This window comes from Engraulis encrasicolus, chromosome 7 (genome assembly GCF_034702125.1).
Source record: "Engraulis encrasicolus isolate BLACKSEA-1 chromosome 7, IST_EnEncr_1.0, whole genome shotgun sequence".
NCBI classification, from domain to species: domain Eukaryota; kingdom Metazoa; phylum Chordata; class Actinopteri; order Clupeiformes; family Engraulidae; genus Engraulis; species Engraulis encrasicolus.
In genome coordinates, this window is record NC_085863.1 from 34,588,075 (window position 1) to 34,604,194 (window position 16,120).

General features: G+C 42.9%; 1 protein-coding gene across 3 annotated transcripts in view; it reads right to left on the reverse strand.

The window, feature by feature from the left end:
* cltca (clathrin, heavy chain a (Hc)) overlaps positions 1 to 11,092 on the reverse strand; it is a 69,064-nt gene extending 57,972 nt beyond the window's left edge. For all 3 annotated transcript variants that reach the window (XM_063203296.1, XM_063203294.1, XM_063203297.1), the window contains exon 1: positions 10,776 to 11,092. In XM_063203296.1, the coding sequence (XP_063059366.1) occupies positions 10,776 to 10,817 (42 nt within the window). In that variant the 5' untranslated portion in view covers positions 10,818 to 11,092. The remainder of the gene's footprint in view (positions 1 to 10,775) is intronic.
* Positions 11,093 to 16,120: the final 5,028 nt, after the last annotated feature.

The following is a 16,120-nucleotide window of genomic DNA, read 5'->3' on the forward strand; positions in this document are numbered from 1 at the left end:
TAGACAGAGATAAAATGCCAACATACGCACACACACACACAGATAAAATACACACACATTCACGCACACACACATGCAGACACACAAAATAAAATGCACACAAGCATGCAGAGTGTACCAAGAAACACTTGAGGAAAATTCCTGGAGATAACCTTGACATGACCCTGGAGGCTCTCTGTGACTATTAGAGACCGGATTACATTATGAAACAGGGATGAATTTACCCCTCACTGCTTGGCTGCTATGATTTAGTGTACAGTGCAGCCGAACGAAGAGCTACAATGTCTGGGGCTCTGTTCATCAAGAGAGAGCTCGGGGGTATACCAAGAGCATGGTTAAGTGCTAAATCAGGCTTAGTTAACCTAGAGGAAGTAAAAAGCTAAACCTGCTAATAGACATACCTGCAGGCATCATGTAAGTTAGTTAAGAAAATGAGGGCTTCTCAGGCTCTCCTAATAGATGATTTACCTCTATCACAATGGTAACTTAACCTGGTCTACTACTGAACCAGCTTCTTAGTATAACCCCCCTTGGTCTTATCCTATGAAGAGGTTGGAATTATCCCTCGCTGGCTAGGAATTCATTGCAGCAGAGTTATGCTAGGCTTAGGATGTCTGGGCTCTCTCCATCCAGCAAGGCCTGCTCTTATTTCAAATGGCTTGTTGCATCTAAGGCCTGCCGAGGTTTTTATTAGGTTGAAAGGTCAGGACCTGCAGGGTTCCTCCTCCCCACCGCCGTCCTGTTTGAGCGAGAGCTGAGGAACAGATAAACGCAGTGACCTTCATTCATCTTTTAGAGACCTACCACATCTGTTGCACAGAGCACTGGGGATCTGCATCTTAAAAAGGGTGCCATTCGTCAAACACGCCAAGACTCGTGACTTGAGACTTTTATGGCTCATTCTCAAACACTAAGTCAGATTTCCTCACACACACACACACTACACACAGAGGAACAAAGGAATGTGTGATTTGAAAAAAAAAAAAAAAGCAGTGGCCAGCAAAAGGAAGCCATGAGTACATCCTTAATGCAAGCTTTGCCAGGATCCCAGGCAAGCAATACTGTGCGAAAAGTGCATAGCAAGCAGATTTTTTTTCCCCCTTTTTGCAGCGACCGTTTCTTCGAAGCAGCTTTTGCAATGGCTACTTTTCAAGTTACACCCTGCTGGCCAAAGACAACACTCAAGGTTGCAGTGCGAAACCCCTCTGAAATTCTTGCAGGGCTCAAAACCAGACATAGAAAGAAAGCTAAGCAAAAACGTCTGACTGATCTCCCTCTGCAAATAATTACTGGGGTGATTACCTGACTGGCTACCTGTGTGGTATGGGCACTAAGACTAAAGAGCAGGTCGAGCAGCAGGGGAAAAGAATGCAAAAAGAAAGAAAAAAGCCATGTAAGAGAAAAGACAAAAACCTGTTGTAAGAATAAAACAAAACCATGTCACTGTTTCCTTCCAACACCAGTGACTTAATTGAGTCCCTGGTCTACCTGCTTTTGAGCACTCATTACAATCAGCTGATTCTGAGCTGTCTAGATCAAATTTATGGCAGGGCTTTAACTTACTCTCTGAACCCAGGATGGACACCTTAGCTTACAAAGGGGACTGCTAAAGTGTCAGGAGCTGCAAATGGAAATTAGCATCTAAGCTATAATCTGGTGCATCTTTTTTTTACTTTTGAAACTAATGCACTTTGCACAAGGTCCCTGTTGAAATAAACCAAATAAACTAAACGAAGCAGGTTGTGCAGAGGGAAAAACCACAAAACAAAAAGACAGGCATGCTTGGCATCAGAATGAGAGGGAGAGGGGGAGGGGGGTGTTATCGACGTCAGAGTCCAGTGCAGGGCACGTAGTAGCAGCTCAGCTCTGAGTCGTGAGCCTAGTCGTTTCCATGATGGCCGAGTTCAGGTTACCACGGCAGCAGAGCGGCAGAGACAGCATCTTCCCACTCCACCTCTCCCTCCCTCCCTGCACCTTCACTCCACCTCACTTCACTCCCTTCCTCCCAACACCTTCACTCCACTTCACTCCACCCAAGTGATGAGACACCAGGAATGATGACATCAGCAAGCTTTTCGCCAGAGCTGGGAAGTGGCAAGGATGGAGGAAGGAGGGAGGGAAGAGAGAGGAGGAAGAGTCGGGTGGGGGGCACCGTCGTGGCTTCTGTCTGATTACTGAGAAATTGCATTCAGCAAGTAGCCATGTCGAAATACCAGCAGCAGGGGCTGGTTCCTCTTGATCGTGACATCACAAAGAGACGGTCCGAGTGACAGTCACCTCTGTTACACAAGACCATGCTGCTAACCAGACATGCATCTACACTGACACTTGCAATGCCAGCATGCATGACACACAAGGCTCTCTTCTCCATTTTTTTTCTGTCCTCGGATGCTCTTTTCTATGCTGCTGGCAGCTCAATCGAGCGGCTACGAAAATAATAATTTTCTAAGACAAGCTGAAGCAAGCTTAATTGGACCAAAAATGGCAACCTAGTAGTCGTCTGATAAGTCATTCATATCTTGATTGGATCAATCACGCAGCAGCTGCTGCTACTCCAGGCTAACATGTTGAGCATGCAAGTTCTACACTGAATGTTGTACGTGTGCTGTGTACTGCTGGGAGCCCGGGCTTCAAAAAAGGAGGAAAAAAAAGCCCCCCCGTTACTGTCAGCATCCTCCTTCCTCTAGCCAGCTCAGTTGAGCTAAGGCCACACAATCAGTCCATTCTCAGCGCTCTGTGCCCATCCTCAGGAACCCCAGCTGCTGAGTTAACCCTTTCTGTCGCATGGCATTGGGGGCAAATGGCACCTGGCTCAGCACAAAACGAGCCCCCAAAAACTCACTCACCCGCAGCAGTGGAGAGAGTGGAGAGAGTGGAGAGGGTGGTGAGGGGTTCAAGGAAGGGCAGGGAAGGATGTGCAGAATGCTGAGGCTTGCAGCGGTCACTATACCATACCACCCCCCCTCGTTGCTTCATAACAGGAAGCCAGGTCCTATTGTCCCCGGCTAAATCAACACCACGTCTCCAAGGAGACCATGTGACGGCTGAAACACACGTGATCTTGCCAAGGGCTGAGCAGGAGGCAGGGGGCTGCTCTAGGGACTGTGCTGTGTGCATTTTTGAGCTGCACAGTATGCATGTTTGACATTGTGTGTGTGTGTGTGTGTGTGTGTGTGTGTGTGTGTGTGTGCGTGTGCGGGTGCGTGTGCGTGTGCGGGTGCGTGTGCGTGTGCGTGCATCTTCTACACTACAGGATTGCACTTAACGGCTGCTTTTATCCTAAGTGACTTAGTTATTTAGGACAAGGTATTGGTTACAGGTCTTGACATTGGCACCTGTGCCAACCGGCCAAAGGCAGTTAAACTTGGCTGTGGCTTAATCATTTGTATCATAGTAGCCATGCACTACTGGCCAATAGCTTATTCTTGAACTTGTCATAGCTCTCCTCAAAATGATGGCTAGTAGAAAGGCTGAGTGGCTGGTGACTGAGAAAATCCCCCGTCACAACGGCCAGTAAGCACAAAGTTTAATGTCAAGCTCTGGTTACAGTCCTTAGAGCGATGTAAGGTTAGGTTCCTCGCACAATGGAACTAGCCAAATTACAGCCATGGATGACAAGGGACGAATCTACCAAACTCCATCTCCAGCTACCACCATTAGGCAATGGCTGAAATGTCTTGGAAAAACATTCTCTTCAAACTGGCCTAGGGTCAACCCACCTCCATGAGGCTCCTTGACCAAGATAACTAGCATGGCTTCCTGGCAGCGCAAGCGAGGCATGCCATGGCGCCTCATCTCCTCTTGAACGGACCGTTTTATAGGCCATCAGGGAGAGGAGGAGGAGGAGGAGGTGGTGGTAGGGACGGACGCTCATGTGGAATCCACACTCGCTCGCAATTCCTGCTCCCTCTCCCACAAGCCAGTCACGAGACGGAGCGCGAGAGGTTACCGGGTGAGAGTTCAAGGTTCAACCTGACGCGGCTGGCTTGCTTGAGGTGAGGCATTAAAAAAAAGGGCCACATAGTATACTAGCTATAAAGCGACATCCTCCTCGCTCCAAACACCTGACTGACACCTGACCGGCAGCACACTAAAAGGGCCATGCTACGCATAAACCAAAAAGGCTTCAGCACTCCACTCTCCTCTCCATGAGAATTTCCATAACTAAGGCATGGGTAGGCAGTGGCACGCCATCAGGATTTCCCTCAATTGAACTCTAGCTTCACTAATAAGAGGTGACAGAGAGCCAATTTGGAAGAAGGAACGTTATAGACTATATATAGCCATTTTCCTAACAGTTATTTGTTCCCTGTTTGTAAAACATCTGACATCCCCCTGAATGAGGTGAAACTGCATCTCAGGCCAGGGAGCTCTCGGGGCCTGGCAGAAATGGAGCATGGCGAAATAAATGGGAAAACAGGATGTGCTGGAATGCTAGGAATCCCACAACACAGCAGTGCATTTTTTCACTAACCAGACCAGACCTCCACTGCTGGTGAACAGTTCTGCCGGCACAGCAGCACTAACTAGGCCCAGAGTCCAGCACTGTGCAAAACAGACCCCGTTCATACTTTCTGTTTGAGTTTTCGCCATCGACCAAAAGGTTGTAAATCAGATCAGACCAGACCAGATCAGAAAACAGATTGACTGGACCTGACTGTGTGGCATCCTGCTGCTGGACTAGTCCGATGCAAAACCGGATCCCATTCATTCCCACTTTCTGTTCATGTTTTTGCCCCTTAATCAAAAGAGGTTGTAAATATGGGGAATAGACAGGCTAAATTGTTGATCCTCCCCTCCCACTAACTAGGTGTGCAATCTTTCTACATTCCTGGTGGCACTCACTAGTCCTCCACACTATGGTGCAAAATAGGCCCCCATTCATTCATACTTTCTGCTCATAATTTTCCCACTCAACCAAAAGCAGTTGTAAATCTGGGGACAGTCAGCTAGGCTAAATCGTTGATCCTCCTCCCACTAATCAGACCGGCGTTCGCCCGCTCGTTCGTTCTACTGGAATGGTGCCTCCTCCCTCCATTAGCTAATGGGCAGACACACTGATCTGATCCCACGGAGTGAAGTGGGGCCTCTGCAGCATCTCTCTCTCTCTCTCTCTCTCTCTCTCTCTCTCTCTCTCTCTCTCTCTCTCTCTCTCTCTCTCTCTCTCTCTCTCTCTCTCTCTCTCTCTCTCTCTCTCTCTCTCTCCTCTCTCTCTCTCTCTCTCTCTCTCTCTCTCTCTCTCTCTCTCTCTCTCTCTCTCTCTCTCTCTCTCTCTCTCTCTCTCTATCTCTCCATCTCTCTCTCTCTCTCTCTCTTTGTGTCTTTCTCATCCAAGACGGAGGTAACTGTGGTCCAAACACAGCCACACCACCATCACCACCACCACGTGCAACTCAACACCACAGCTCACCAGCGATTCTGCCGAGATAACTGCTATCGAGTTGTGGGCATGAGAAGATGTACTCCCGTGGAGTGACGCAGGTGAATCGTTCCGTTCAGTTTTGTTGCACCCAAAACTAAATCTCCTAAACCTCCGTGTTTAACACCAGGAACCACTTAGCTTACCCACTTACCACTCGCACTAGAAGGCTAACTATTGCAGTAGTCATTTGTTATCCAAATCAATTTACTGCCTTGCCTACAGCAGCCCCCGATACTCGGCTTAAGTGTGTACAATTTTTTTGGACAGAGGAAAAATCTGGGAAACAATCTACAAGATAAACTTCACATCAGTCAGGATTTCCTTCAGGATATAAAAGGAAATGCCCAGGATGGGTCTTGGGTGGCAAAAAACAGAGTTCAGGTCATAGGATGGCCTCAATCTGAACAGTTGACCAGTGGTGTCCACTCTCTGAAGGCATCAAATGAGTGTACGGTAACAAATGAGATAATGCAGGCGCTTTTAACATGGATTTCAGCACTTAACAGGGCATACACTCATTTATACAGTGAACCCTAGGCAGACAGGCATGCTCACTCTCACTTGGGCACACATTGATTTATCAATTAATGAATTAATGCAGCTTTAGTTCAGGTTGCAAGTTCGCACTTTTTAACCACAAACTGCACACATTCACAGATAAAGGACCCATGCAACAAAACAGCATCTGCAACATTATAAAGAGGCTACATGGCACATGCGTAATGAATTTTCTATGGCAACACAGTGAATCGATTTCAGTAACAGATTTAAGATCGACTGTGATGAATGTCTGACTAACCGAAACGTCACCTTTCACATTAAAACCTTGATAGTAATTGTAGAAGCGTTGCGCTTCTTCTATACTTTAAGTGATTTCCATTGAGCTAGCTGCACCTGCAAACAAAGATTCAAGGTGTGCAGGCCACCTCCTCCATTCTACTTGAAGTAACAGATATAAAACATCCATGTCTTGTTCGCGGTGACACAAGGTGAGCAGTGCACCCGATGTTCCACACAAAAACCACACAGGGCTTCATATGACACGTCGGCTAGAGTTTAACTTACAGCTTGAACTATGGGTTCAACTGCCTTTTAAAACAGAAATGGGTAAATCCCTTTAATACCAAAAATCTGCTAAAACAGTGCTAAAACACGCCGAGACTGCCAGCTTGGCCTTTAAATCTGCCTAGTGAATCTCCAACACCCCAACTGGTTCACCGGGGGCTTGTGCCTCAATCAATAGCTCACATGCCTGTAAAGGAAAATGCCATTTCCTACCTGCCATACAGAGGCGTAATATTCCTGCATGCCCAGGTCAACGTCAGAGATAACTACTCATTCTTGTGTTATTTATTCATCACACATGGTACAATGACCTTGATATGGCAAGGACACCAGGCTAACAGAGGATACATTTACTTCCCATACATCTGCACACACAAGGCCTGGCCAACTCAGAGCAGTGTTTCCCATACATTGAGGAAACTATGGCGGCCCGCCATAGTTTAAATTTGGCCGCCATAGTTTACGAAAATGTAAAAAAAAAAAAATTAAAAAAAAAAAAATTTTTTTTTTTTTTTAACGATATCCGTTTTTGTTAAAAACGATTTGAATTACGATTTTGAATTTCCTTCGCATTTTCCTCCTGGAGTAAATACATCCTTTAGACTCTGTATTGGTAAGATAAGTAGTCCCACGGTAACACAGAATGAGGGGAAAGCATTAGGAAGTGACCGTAAGGGTATTACAGTTGATTCATGTGTGCACACGTGTAACATCGGGTGAGTAACAGAACATGTGCGCAACGATGCGTTATGACACGCCGATATGCGAGGATCTTCGTCCAAATCGCTAGTCGCATGCATCATCGCTAACTGCGTTTACATCGCGTGCCGCGTGTAAGGGAAATGTTAGTTGTTGACATGTATGGAATTCACTTCAATTTGCGCTGTTTCTTGCTTCAGTTGTGGACAAAACGATTGGCCAAACTCACAATAGAAAGCCTGTGCTGTGCTACTGTCCCAGAGAGCTGGAAAAAAAACCTTCATAGAAGTCAACAGGGGTGTTAACCAATCTCTCTCTCTCTCTCTCTCTCTCTCTCTCTCTCTCTCTCTCTCTCTCTCTCTCTCTCTCTCTCTCTCTCTCTCTCTCTCTCTCTCTCTCTCTCTCTCTCTCTCTCTCTCTCTCTCTCTCTCTCTCTCTCTCTCTCTCTCTCTCTCTCTCTCTCTCTCTCTCTCTCTCTCTCTCTCTCTCTCTCTCTCTCTCTCTCTCTCTCTCTCTCTCTCTCTCTCTCTCTCTCTCTCTCTCTCTCTCTCTCTCTCTCTCTCTCTCTCTCTCTCTCTCTCTCTCTCTCATCTCTCTCTCTCTCTCATAGTAGCCTACTATTTACCCATAACAAATGGTGAAATTCTGAGCCCTTTTTAATTTGTAGCCTATACCACTGAAGGCATGATAAGGCTTCATCATATTTTAGAAATAGGGCCTATGTGCCTTTTATATACCAAATGTTTATCATTTTGAAATTGTTTCAGTTGTTTATGACTTGTGTATTATCTCTGCATACTATCAGTGCTGCATTGCTTTGTAAAGATAGGCTATTCAACACACTTTAAAAACACACTGAAAAGATACGGCCATAGTAGCCTACTGAAAACATTTTGTTCATAATAATGGTGATTAATAAATAGTGGTCTTAAATTTTCATACTGACATCCTTGAATTTAACTTAGTAGATCACGGCAGACCATCAACTTCAAAAGTAGATCTTGGTTAAAAAAAGGTTGGGCACCCCTGCTATAGAGAGAACCACAAGTGCTTGAAAGACAGGGATCAAAAGCCTAGTCAAGTTGTTGTAGTTTACTTGGGTTTGGGAGCAATATAAAAAACCTTCAGAGAAGGGACAGTTGGGATGGGTTTACTAACACTCCCTAAGCTTTGTTTTACAGTTGTAATGAGTTTGGTGACAGACCTTCATTGACACAGCAGAGGAGACATCGGGCTGCATATAGAAATTAATGTGTAATGAATGTGAATATAGACATAAATGTGTAATATGTTGTTCAGCCCTTTTAATGGGAGGAATTTGGAAAAAACTGGCCCTGTGACCAGCACCCCTCATGTAGAATGTGTACGCCTACAGATATGTGTGGGGGAAAAGGCATAGCCTACCCTCTAAGACCCTTTTTGTCAATGCGTTAACAATTTCACAGTGCTCTTAAATTCTTATCTCTGCTCCTATTTTGTTTTATTATTGTTTCCCAGACCCCTGCATGAGGGACGAATGAAACTGTGTTGTAAACAGAAATTATTCACTGTACTGCATTTTTTGACAATGACAATGTACTACTATTAAGTCATGGGTAAAAATCTTATGTAGCCTTATTTCTCAAAATATAAATGGCTGAAATATAGGCCCAGGCCTACAGTTTCTCCATGCGCCAATGTCATACTGTAGTCATTGTTTTGCCGTTTTGCATTTACGCTGCAAGAATTACCCCCCCCCCCCCCCCCCCCCCCACCCCCCCCCTCCCCCCAAAAAAAGGCCCGTGTCCCCCCCCCGGACAAAATAAACCCCGGCTGCCCCCATAGTTTCCAAAATTTCTGTGGGAAACACTGCAGAGATTACCTTGTTACAGTGAATACTTCTCAGAGTGATATTGGGCATAGGCCTTATCAGCTCTTAAAATGTTTTGAAGGATCATTTTCCTGAGTGTTTCATATTGTCCGGGTTACTTGAATCCGCAGCACAGAGACTGAAATATGGTGGATGACATCACTATAAGCCAAACAAACCAATGTCATGTTGTTCTTCGCTATAGCTTTACCACACAAAGTCCAACACACAGGCTACTTAGTTCAAGGCAATTTTCATCTTATGTAGATACATTCCGATTTCAAGGTAGCCGCAGAGAGAGTCCTTTACAGAGCACACATTATGGAAAACGTTAAAAGGGCTAAATTCAAACTGACAGATACAGAAGACCATCCCATGGACAGAAGCACCGCAGTAGTTGCTACTGATTATGGTAACAATAAAGGTTAAGTCAGCAGTGGCCATGATTTTACACTATATCCGCTGACGTTGAGTGGCACACTCCTATCAAATAAAAATGTCCATAGTTAACGAGGCGGTACAAGTAGTCACAACTGTCAACGTCGTGTGAGTGGCCCATTGACCATTCACTTGTAGTGTGGTGATCGAACACTTCAAAGATATTACTTGTTAAGGTCGCCCAGTCGAGGTAGTATATTTTAATTTTCAAAAAAGTCAACACCACTAATCAGACCGCGCATGAATTATGAAAAGGGATAGGTATTACACCTGCCCAAGACTTGAACACACCTTGCCACGATTGCGAATGGATTAGGTGTTTCCTGGTTAAAAACAAGGCAATCCGTCCATAAATATAACCACACAATTCAATAGTGCACATCTCAGATCAGTCAGTATACCAGGTCGCAAAGAATATCTAGTCTATCCAGAGCAGAAAGCGAACAAATCTATAAAATCAATTTCAGCTAGCTATCCAACTATGAGAACTAGCCACGTTAGCATGATACAGAAACGTCATTCATTGAAAGTGACGCTTCCCGGTCGTGTCGACTCATAATTACCAGTAGAGCAGTTGCCATAATTGCAGATGACAAAACGTATCGCACTTAGTGTCATACATTTAATAAACATGTGAATTACAAGTAAGTACTTGCAATATGGACTATTAAATGTTATTCACCTAACCTTACTATCCAAACCAATCTTGCCTACTTTTCAAATAGCCAGGTAGGCTAAAGCAGTGTTAGCTCATGCCCATTCAAACACTTCCATCTAGTTGGAGAAGCAATCAAAGCTGAAATTAAAATTAAACACGACTTTATTGGGAAATGACACTTCTCATACAGCACCTAGAAGACCACGACAAGCTAATAAGGTCCCTCGGAAAGATGCCCAGGTAGTTAGCCATGGTAGGCTAAGTTAACTTTCCGGCTAGCCGGGTACTTGGGTATTTCGTTGTACATGAACACAGCGAGTTGGGTTCGTCACTACATGATAGCTTGTTGGAGTGAGAATATACGTGCTTATTTTACAGCAAACAACTTGGCTGTGATGGTAAGGTAGCATTAATTATTGGGTGTTTGATTACGTGCTAACGGCTAGCTAGCTTCGCTGCTTTGACTGAATGAAGGGAGGTCATTTCGGTTTCAACAAGCTACTAGCAGCAGAGATGTCCAAGTCAGCGTTCATACAGAAAATCAAGTCTGAAGTTACAGGCCAAACACGAGTGTGTCCGAAATCCTTTTCCGGAGCATTTATCTAATGCACCATTGATTTTTCCAAAGCATCATCACAACATACCTGCAGGTGCTCCTGGAATCGGATAGGCAGGATCTGAGCCATGACGGTTCCTCTTCTCTCTCCTCCTAATTCGCCTAAAACTAGCTAACAAACTACAGCTTTCTATCTCAGATCCAAGCCGGGCAGCCTTGAGACGGCTTGTGAAGTGACCAAATTAATTGACAGAGGCTTCCTTTGGGAGACTATGGTGACGGTTAACTCGCTACTCCGTAAGCCCGTTGGACATGAACTAAGTGCTTCTTCCCCAAAATGACAAACAGCGGCCGCTGAATTGAACTCTAGAAACCTGCAATGGCGGCGGAAACTGTTCAGGGCGAGAAATATTCCGGAAATGGCACTGTGTTTTAGTAGGGCGGAGGAATATCCACTATTAAATGTAAATTATCTAGTTCAATATTGTGACCTGGGTTGCATTTTGCATGGACAAACAATATTTTATATTGAATAATTTAATGGGTTACAAAGAAGTTCAATATTCACAGATTCTACTCGCAAGGTCAATGATGATAACTTGGGACTATTTCTTTGCGAATCGCCCTTTGATTTTTGCCACATCATTCGTCCTCGTGAGCTGACGTCAGTTCCTATGAGTATCCTCACCCATTGGCCAGTATGAAATCTTTGCACTTTAAAGTGTGTAGCCACATCAAGAAATTATTTTTTTAAAAAGGGTAGGCCTACATGATCTATAATTTCTTTGTGATACCTATTCAATTATTTTGCCAACCAACTCAAAAGAAAAAAAGACTGAAACAAGAGGGGGAAAAACACCAATAGTTTGGAGATGTAACAGCTAGCAGAGTTGAGAATTAGGCCTAGCCTACAGAAAGACAAAACTTCAATTCAATTGTTGAAAAGCTATCAATTGTTTGTGGTGGATACCATCCCATGTAACATTACTGCCCATGAATGCTTTACTTAGTAGGCCTAGATACAGGCCCACATCATTAGACTATATTAGGGCCAATCCCGTATTGTGAATGTTCTTGCTTTCACAAAAGCACAGGACTGATGCATATTATTCTAAACAAAACAAAACATAAAAATTACCAATTAGTTATTGCTTGGTTCGCCTCAAGCAGATCCAATACTTTTACTCTGAGCTAAATTGAAAGGCCATAACAACACTTCAACTGTTGCTCATATGTTAAATATGTTAATAATTTAGGCGTTATGCCAGTAAAGAGGTCAAATACTTTGTGTTAAGAAATATTGCAATAGCCTATCTCATCCGGCCCTCTGTCCCCCACACCAGGCATGATGCTTAGCACAGTTTAATCTAAAGCTTTAACCTTTTGTGATGTAGTTCTGATATATTTCTCTGTAGCAGATTTTTTAAACAGTAGATAGCAGACATTTATGGCAACAGGATTAAAGATTAAAAACATGACATGCTTTGTAAAAGTCTCAACGATTTCAAATATGACACCCGGCCAAATCTCCCATCAACCCAAATCACACAAACTAATGACTCTCGCAGTTTTTTAACACATAAGCATAGTTGGAGATGCCTGCCTAATCGTCATGACGTTTTGGCATGTGTCCGTCTGGCGGGAAGTTATGGAGAAAATGAAGGCTGTTTAGTTAGAATTTCAGCTGAGGGTGGAGTGGTATTTCCTCTCTTTTGTGCTTGGTCAGGATCTGAAAGTGATGGATCCAGTGAAAGTGTGCTGGGTGTGGTAAGACTTGTGGGAAAAAGGCTGATTCAACTCAACAGACTCATATAACTCATAGAAACATTTAAGCTATATATTATCTGGACATTTTAGAGGAAAAAAAGAATGACCATACTTGGCTTTCAGAGTGTTTTCAGCCAGAATACATGCAGTGCTGTGTTTTTTTTTTTTTCTAAAAATCAAGTATAGTGCTGTTATAAAATCAATATTTTAGATGTGAATAGCCTATGTGTCCATTGCATAGTCTTGTTGTTTGTAAGCCATTCAAACTCCATCAATTCAAATGGGAATTAGGGTAAAGGGAAGCTGGCCATGGATCAACATTGATTGAGAGGTGAACTTGTGAGTAATGCTGCCCTCTACTGGTCAAAGTGAAACACTGTGCATGTAGGCCTACTATGCATTCACACGTCCGTTAGGTTATTGTTATCAATGTGGACAACAGTTTTGTTTTCCATCCATTATTTCTCTTTTGTGAGACCTATCATGCAAATGTCTTCGATAAGCATCTTTAGTCTTAGCTGCAAAATCCATGTTGACCTATTTTTTGTCTATCATTCAATTCTCTTATTTTTAGGGGCAAAGCATGACAGGGGCATGTTTGCATGATTTCACCTGTACACTTTCGTAAGGGACATGACTGGCGAAGGGGGACATGCAAAGCAGTGTGGAGAGGTAATGCATTTATGACCAAAAGTAATTGTCAATATTGTACATAGAATACAAGGTGACTTGTTAAGGACTTGGAAAAAATAAGACTTGGGACTTGACTTGGCTTTGGCACGACTTGGACTTGGACTTGACTTGGTCAAATGTGTCGTAACTTGTGACTTGACTCACACTTGATTGGAAAGACTTGAGACTTATTCGCGACTTGCAAATTAGTGACTTGGTCCCATCTCTGGACATAACACAATGGCATGCAGGCTGTGGGAAACACCAGGCCATATTTTTGATCATGATCAGACACTAAAGTTGGCTCTAGAATAAACAAACATGTTCCGAGTCATGATGTTGCCTTCAGAATTTTTGAAAAGTGCAAACTCAATCTCATATTATAGTCCTATTATGCAAAAATGTATGACTTTCATATTGATTGTCATGAAAACTGAAAATAAACTACCCTGTCTTCAGTGTATGACTAAAAAAATATGAAATGTTACTTCAAAAAATGAGCAGTGAATTTTGGAATCACTGTGTGAGGTTGGTGTCTTGAAAGATTCTAGGGTGATGGTCAGGTGTTGAAAATCCAAAGGACTGAACATTTGAAACAAAATTGCCACCAGAGATGGGACCATCTCGAATTTTCAAGTCGCTAGTAAGTCTCAAGTCCTTCCAATCAAGTCCGAGTCAAGTCACAAGTTACGACACATTTGACCAAGTCAAGTCCAAGTCCAAGTCGTGCCAAAGCCAAGTCAAGTCCAAGTCCAAGTCTTATTTTTTCCAAGTCCTTAAGAAGTCACCTTGTATTTTATGTGCAATATTGACAATTGCTTTTGGTCATAAAATCATTACCTCTCCACACTGCTTTGCATGTCCCGCTTCGCCAGTCATGTCCCTTACAAAAGTCGACCATTGTATACCATGATTTCATGGTGTTTTGAGCATGGTTCAGCGTGGTTTTTGGTGTGACTAGGTTTAACTATAAAATTAACTGCAACTCTGTGATCTTCGGTCCAACTCCCTAACCATTACACCAAGGCTGCAAACAAGTTTTCATGTTTTTTTGGGTGACCATGCAACCCACAATTAACCATGTTTTTTTGAGTATGGTTTGTGACTATGGTTAAACTATAGACACAAACCATGCTGAAAAAAACAATGAAAGCCATGAATAACCATGATATATGGTTAGTCAGGAACCACAGTTTTCATGGTTACAAAAAAAACATGGATAAGCCATAGTGATACTATGGATGGTTCAGAGTACTTAGAGAGACCATGGTTACTGCAGTAAACAGTAAAACCATGGACCATTTTTGTAAGGAGTTCTAAGCAGAAATAGAAGAACTCGTAGTACTGTTTAAGGGAACATCGTTTAGTTTTTCTTTCTTTCATGGTTTTTTTTCACGAGCAAATGCAAAATATATATATATATTCTGACTTGAAATGCTATTGCAAGTCATTGCAAGCTAAAACTGTCAAGTCAAGTCTAGAGTCAATAGCGTACAAGTCGAGTCAAGTCACAAGTCATTCCTAATATTGGCAAGTTAAGTCTCAAGTCGAGTCATTAGTGACTCAAGTCACAAGTCAGTCCAAGTCACAAGTTCACATCTCTGATTGCTGATATACTGTAGTAAAGTGTGAACCGTTATTAAAGAATAAGTTTAGCCAATTTCAGCATACAGTTGTAGGCTTAATGCTCACACTACCCAGGACTTGTCAGTACCTGAGATTTTTTTTCAGCCTTTTCCAAGATCCTGGTCATTGTAATGGGGGCAGGTGTTTGTTTACATTTTTTTTAAAAAAATCTTTATTTATTCCCAAAAGCATCCAAAAGGTTATGCAACATCAGCAAACAACTAGAAAACAGCGATACCTTTAGGGAAAATATTTGGAGTAGGCCTATGTTAAGAACGTTTTAAATGTAAACAAAATCTGCCCCGGCCTACCGCTTGCAAATAAATTAAGTGTGATTTTTTTCAGTGTTATCAAAATTGTAATTGGTGTGTAAATTGAATAACGAAGAAGGGTAAATGCACTCTCAATGACCATCATAAACTCAGTTTCTAACATTGGAAAATTGGGTAAATTCTGTACTTGTGAGCAGGGCCGTCGTTAGCCCTATTTTAGGGGGGCTTTAGCCACCCTTACATTAGTATTAGCCATCCTTTAACGATTTTGCACACACAAAAAAAAAGTCCACTGTAACTAGTGTTTAAAAATCGGTATGGTGCTCTTAAAATAATTGTTCAAGAATAATCTTTTTCACACCTCTGTGGGTGGGCAGGTGCGTAGGATATTATCCCAGTGGAGTTGTCATTCATGTGTAAAGAAATCCTGCACACTGTCCATTACACCAACAAACTTTAATACAACATGAAGAGGGTCGGATGACCGAAACAATGTATTAAAGTTTGTTGGTGGAATAGACAGTGTGCGGGATTTCTTTGCTCTTAAAATAATGAATGAATTAATTCATAGACAAAGCACATACACGTACATGAGAGAAGGAAAAAAAATGCAACCTTGAGTGCCTCAGCATTTGTCTTTGGACAGCATTTGGACCAAGTCATAGACAGTTGCGCTGAAAAAAAATTGGGGCGCGCTATGCGCATACATTTTCTTCTCGTCACCCCTATCTCTCAAAACTAGTGACGGGCCTGCTTGTGAGCACTTACTTGTTACATTTTTACACAAGTGCAAATGTTACGATATATGGGAAAACCCTGCTTTCTCTCTCTCTCTCTCTCTCTCTCTCTCTCTCTCTCTCTCTCTCTCTCTCTCTCTCTCTCTCTCTCTCTCTCTCTCTCTCTCTCTCTCTCTTTCTCTCTCTCAAGCAGGCACGCAGGCATGCACACATGCACACTGACCAAACTGACCAAAACAATCTCTAACCTCTCAGTAAGTAGCCTAATGTTTTTGCACTTCTAGTTTTATCACCAACAACAAAAAGACCAAGAAAAAAATAATAAATGGCTTTTGGTCCGCACATATTTTCTTAATACA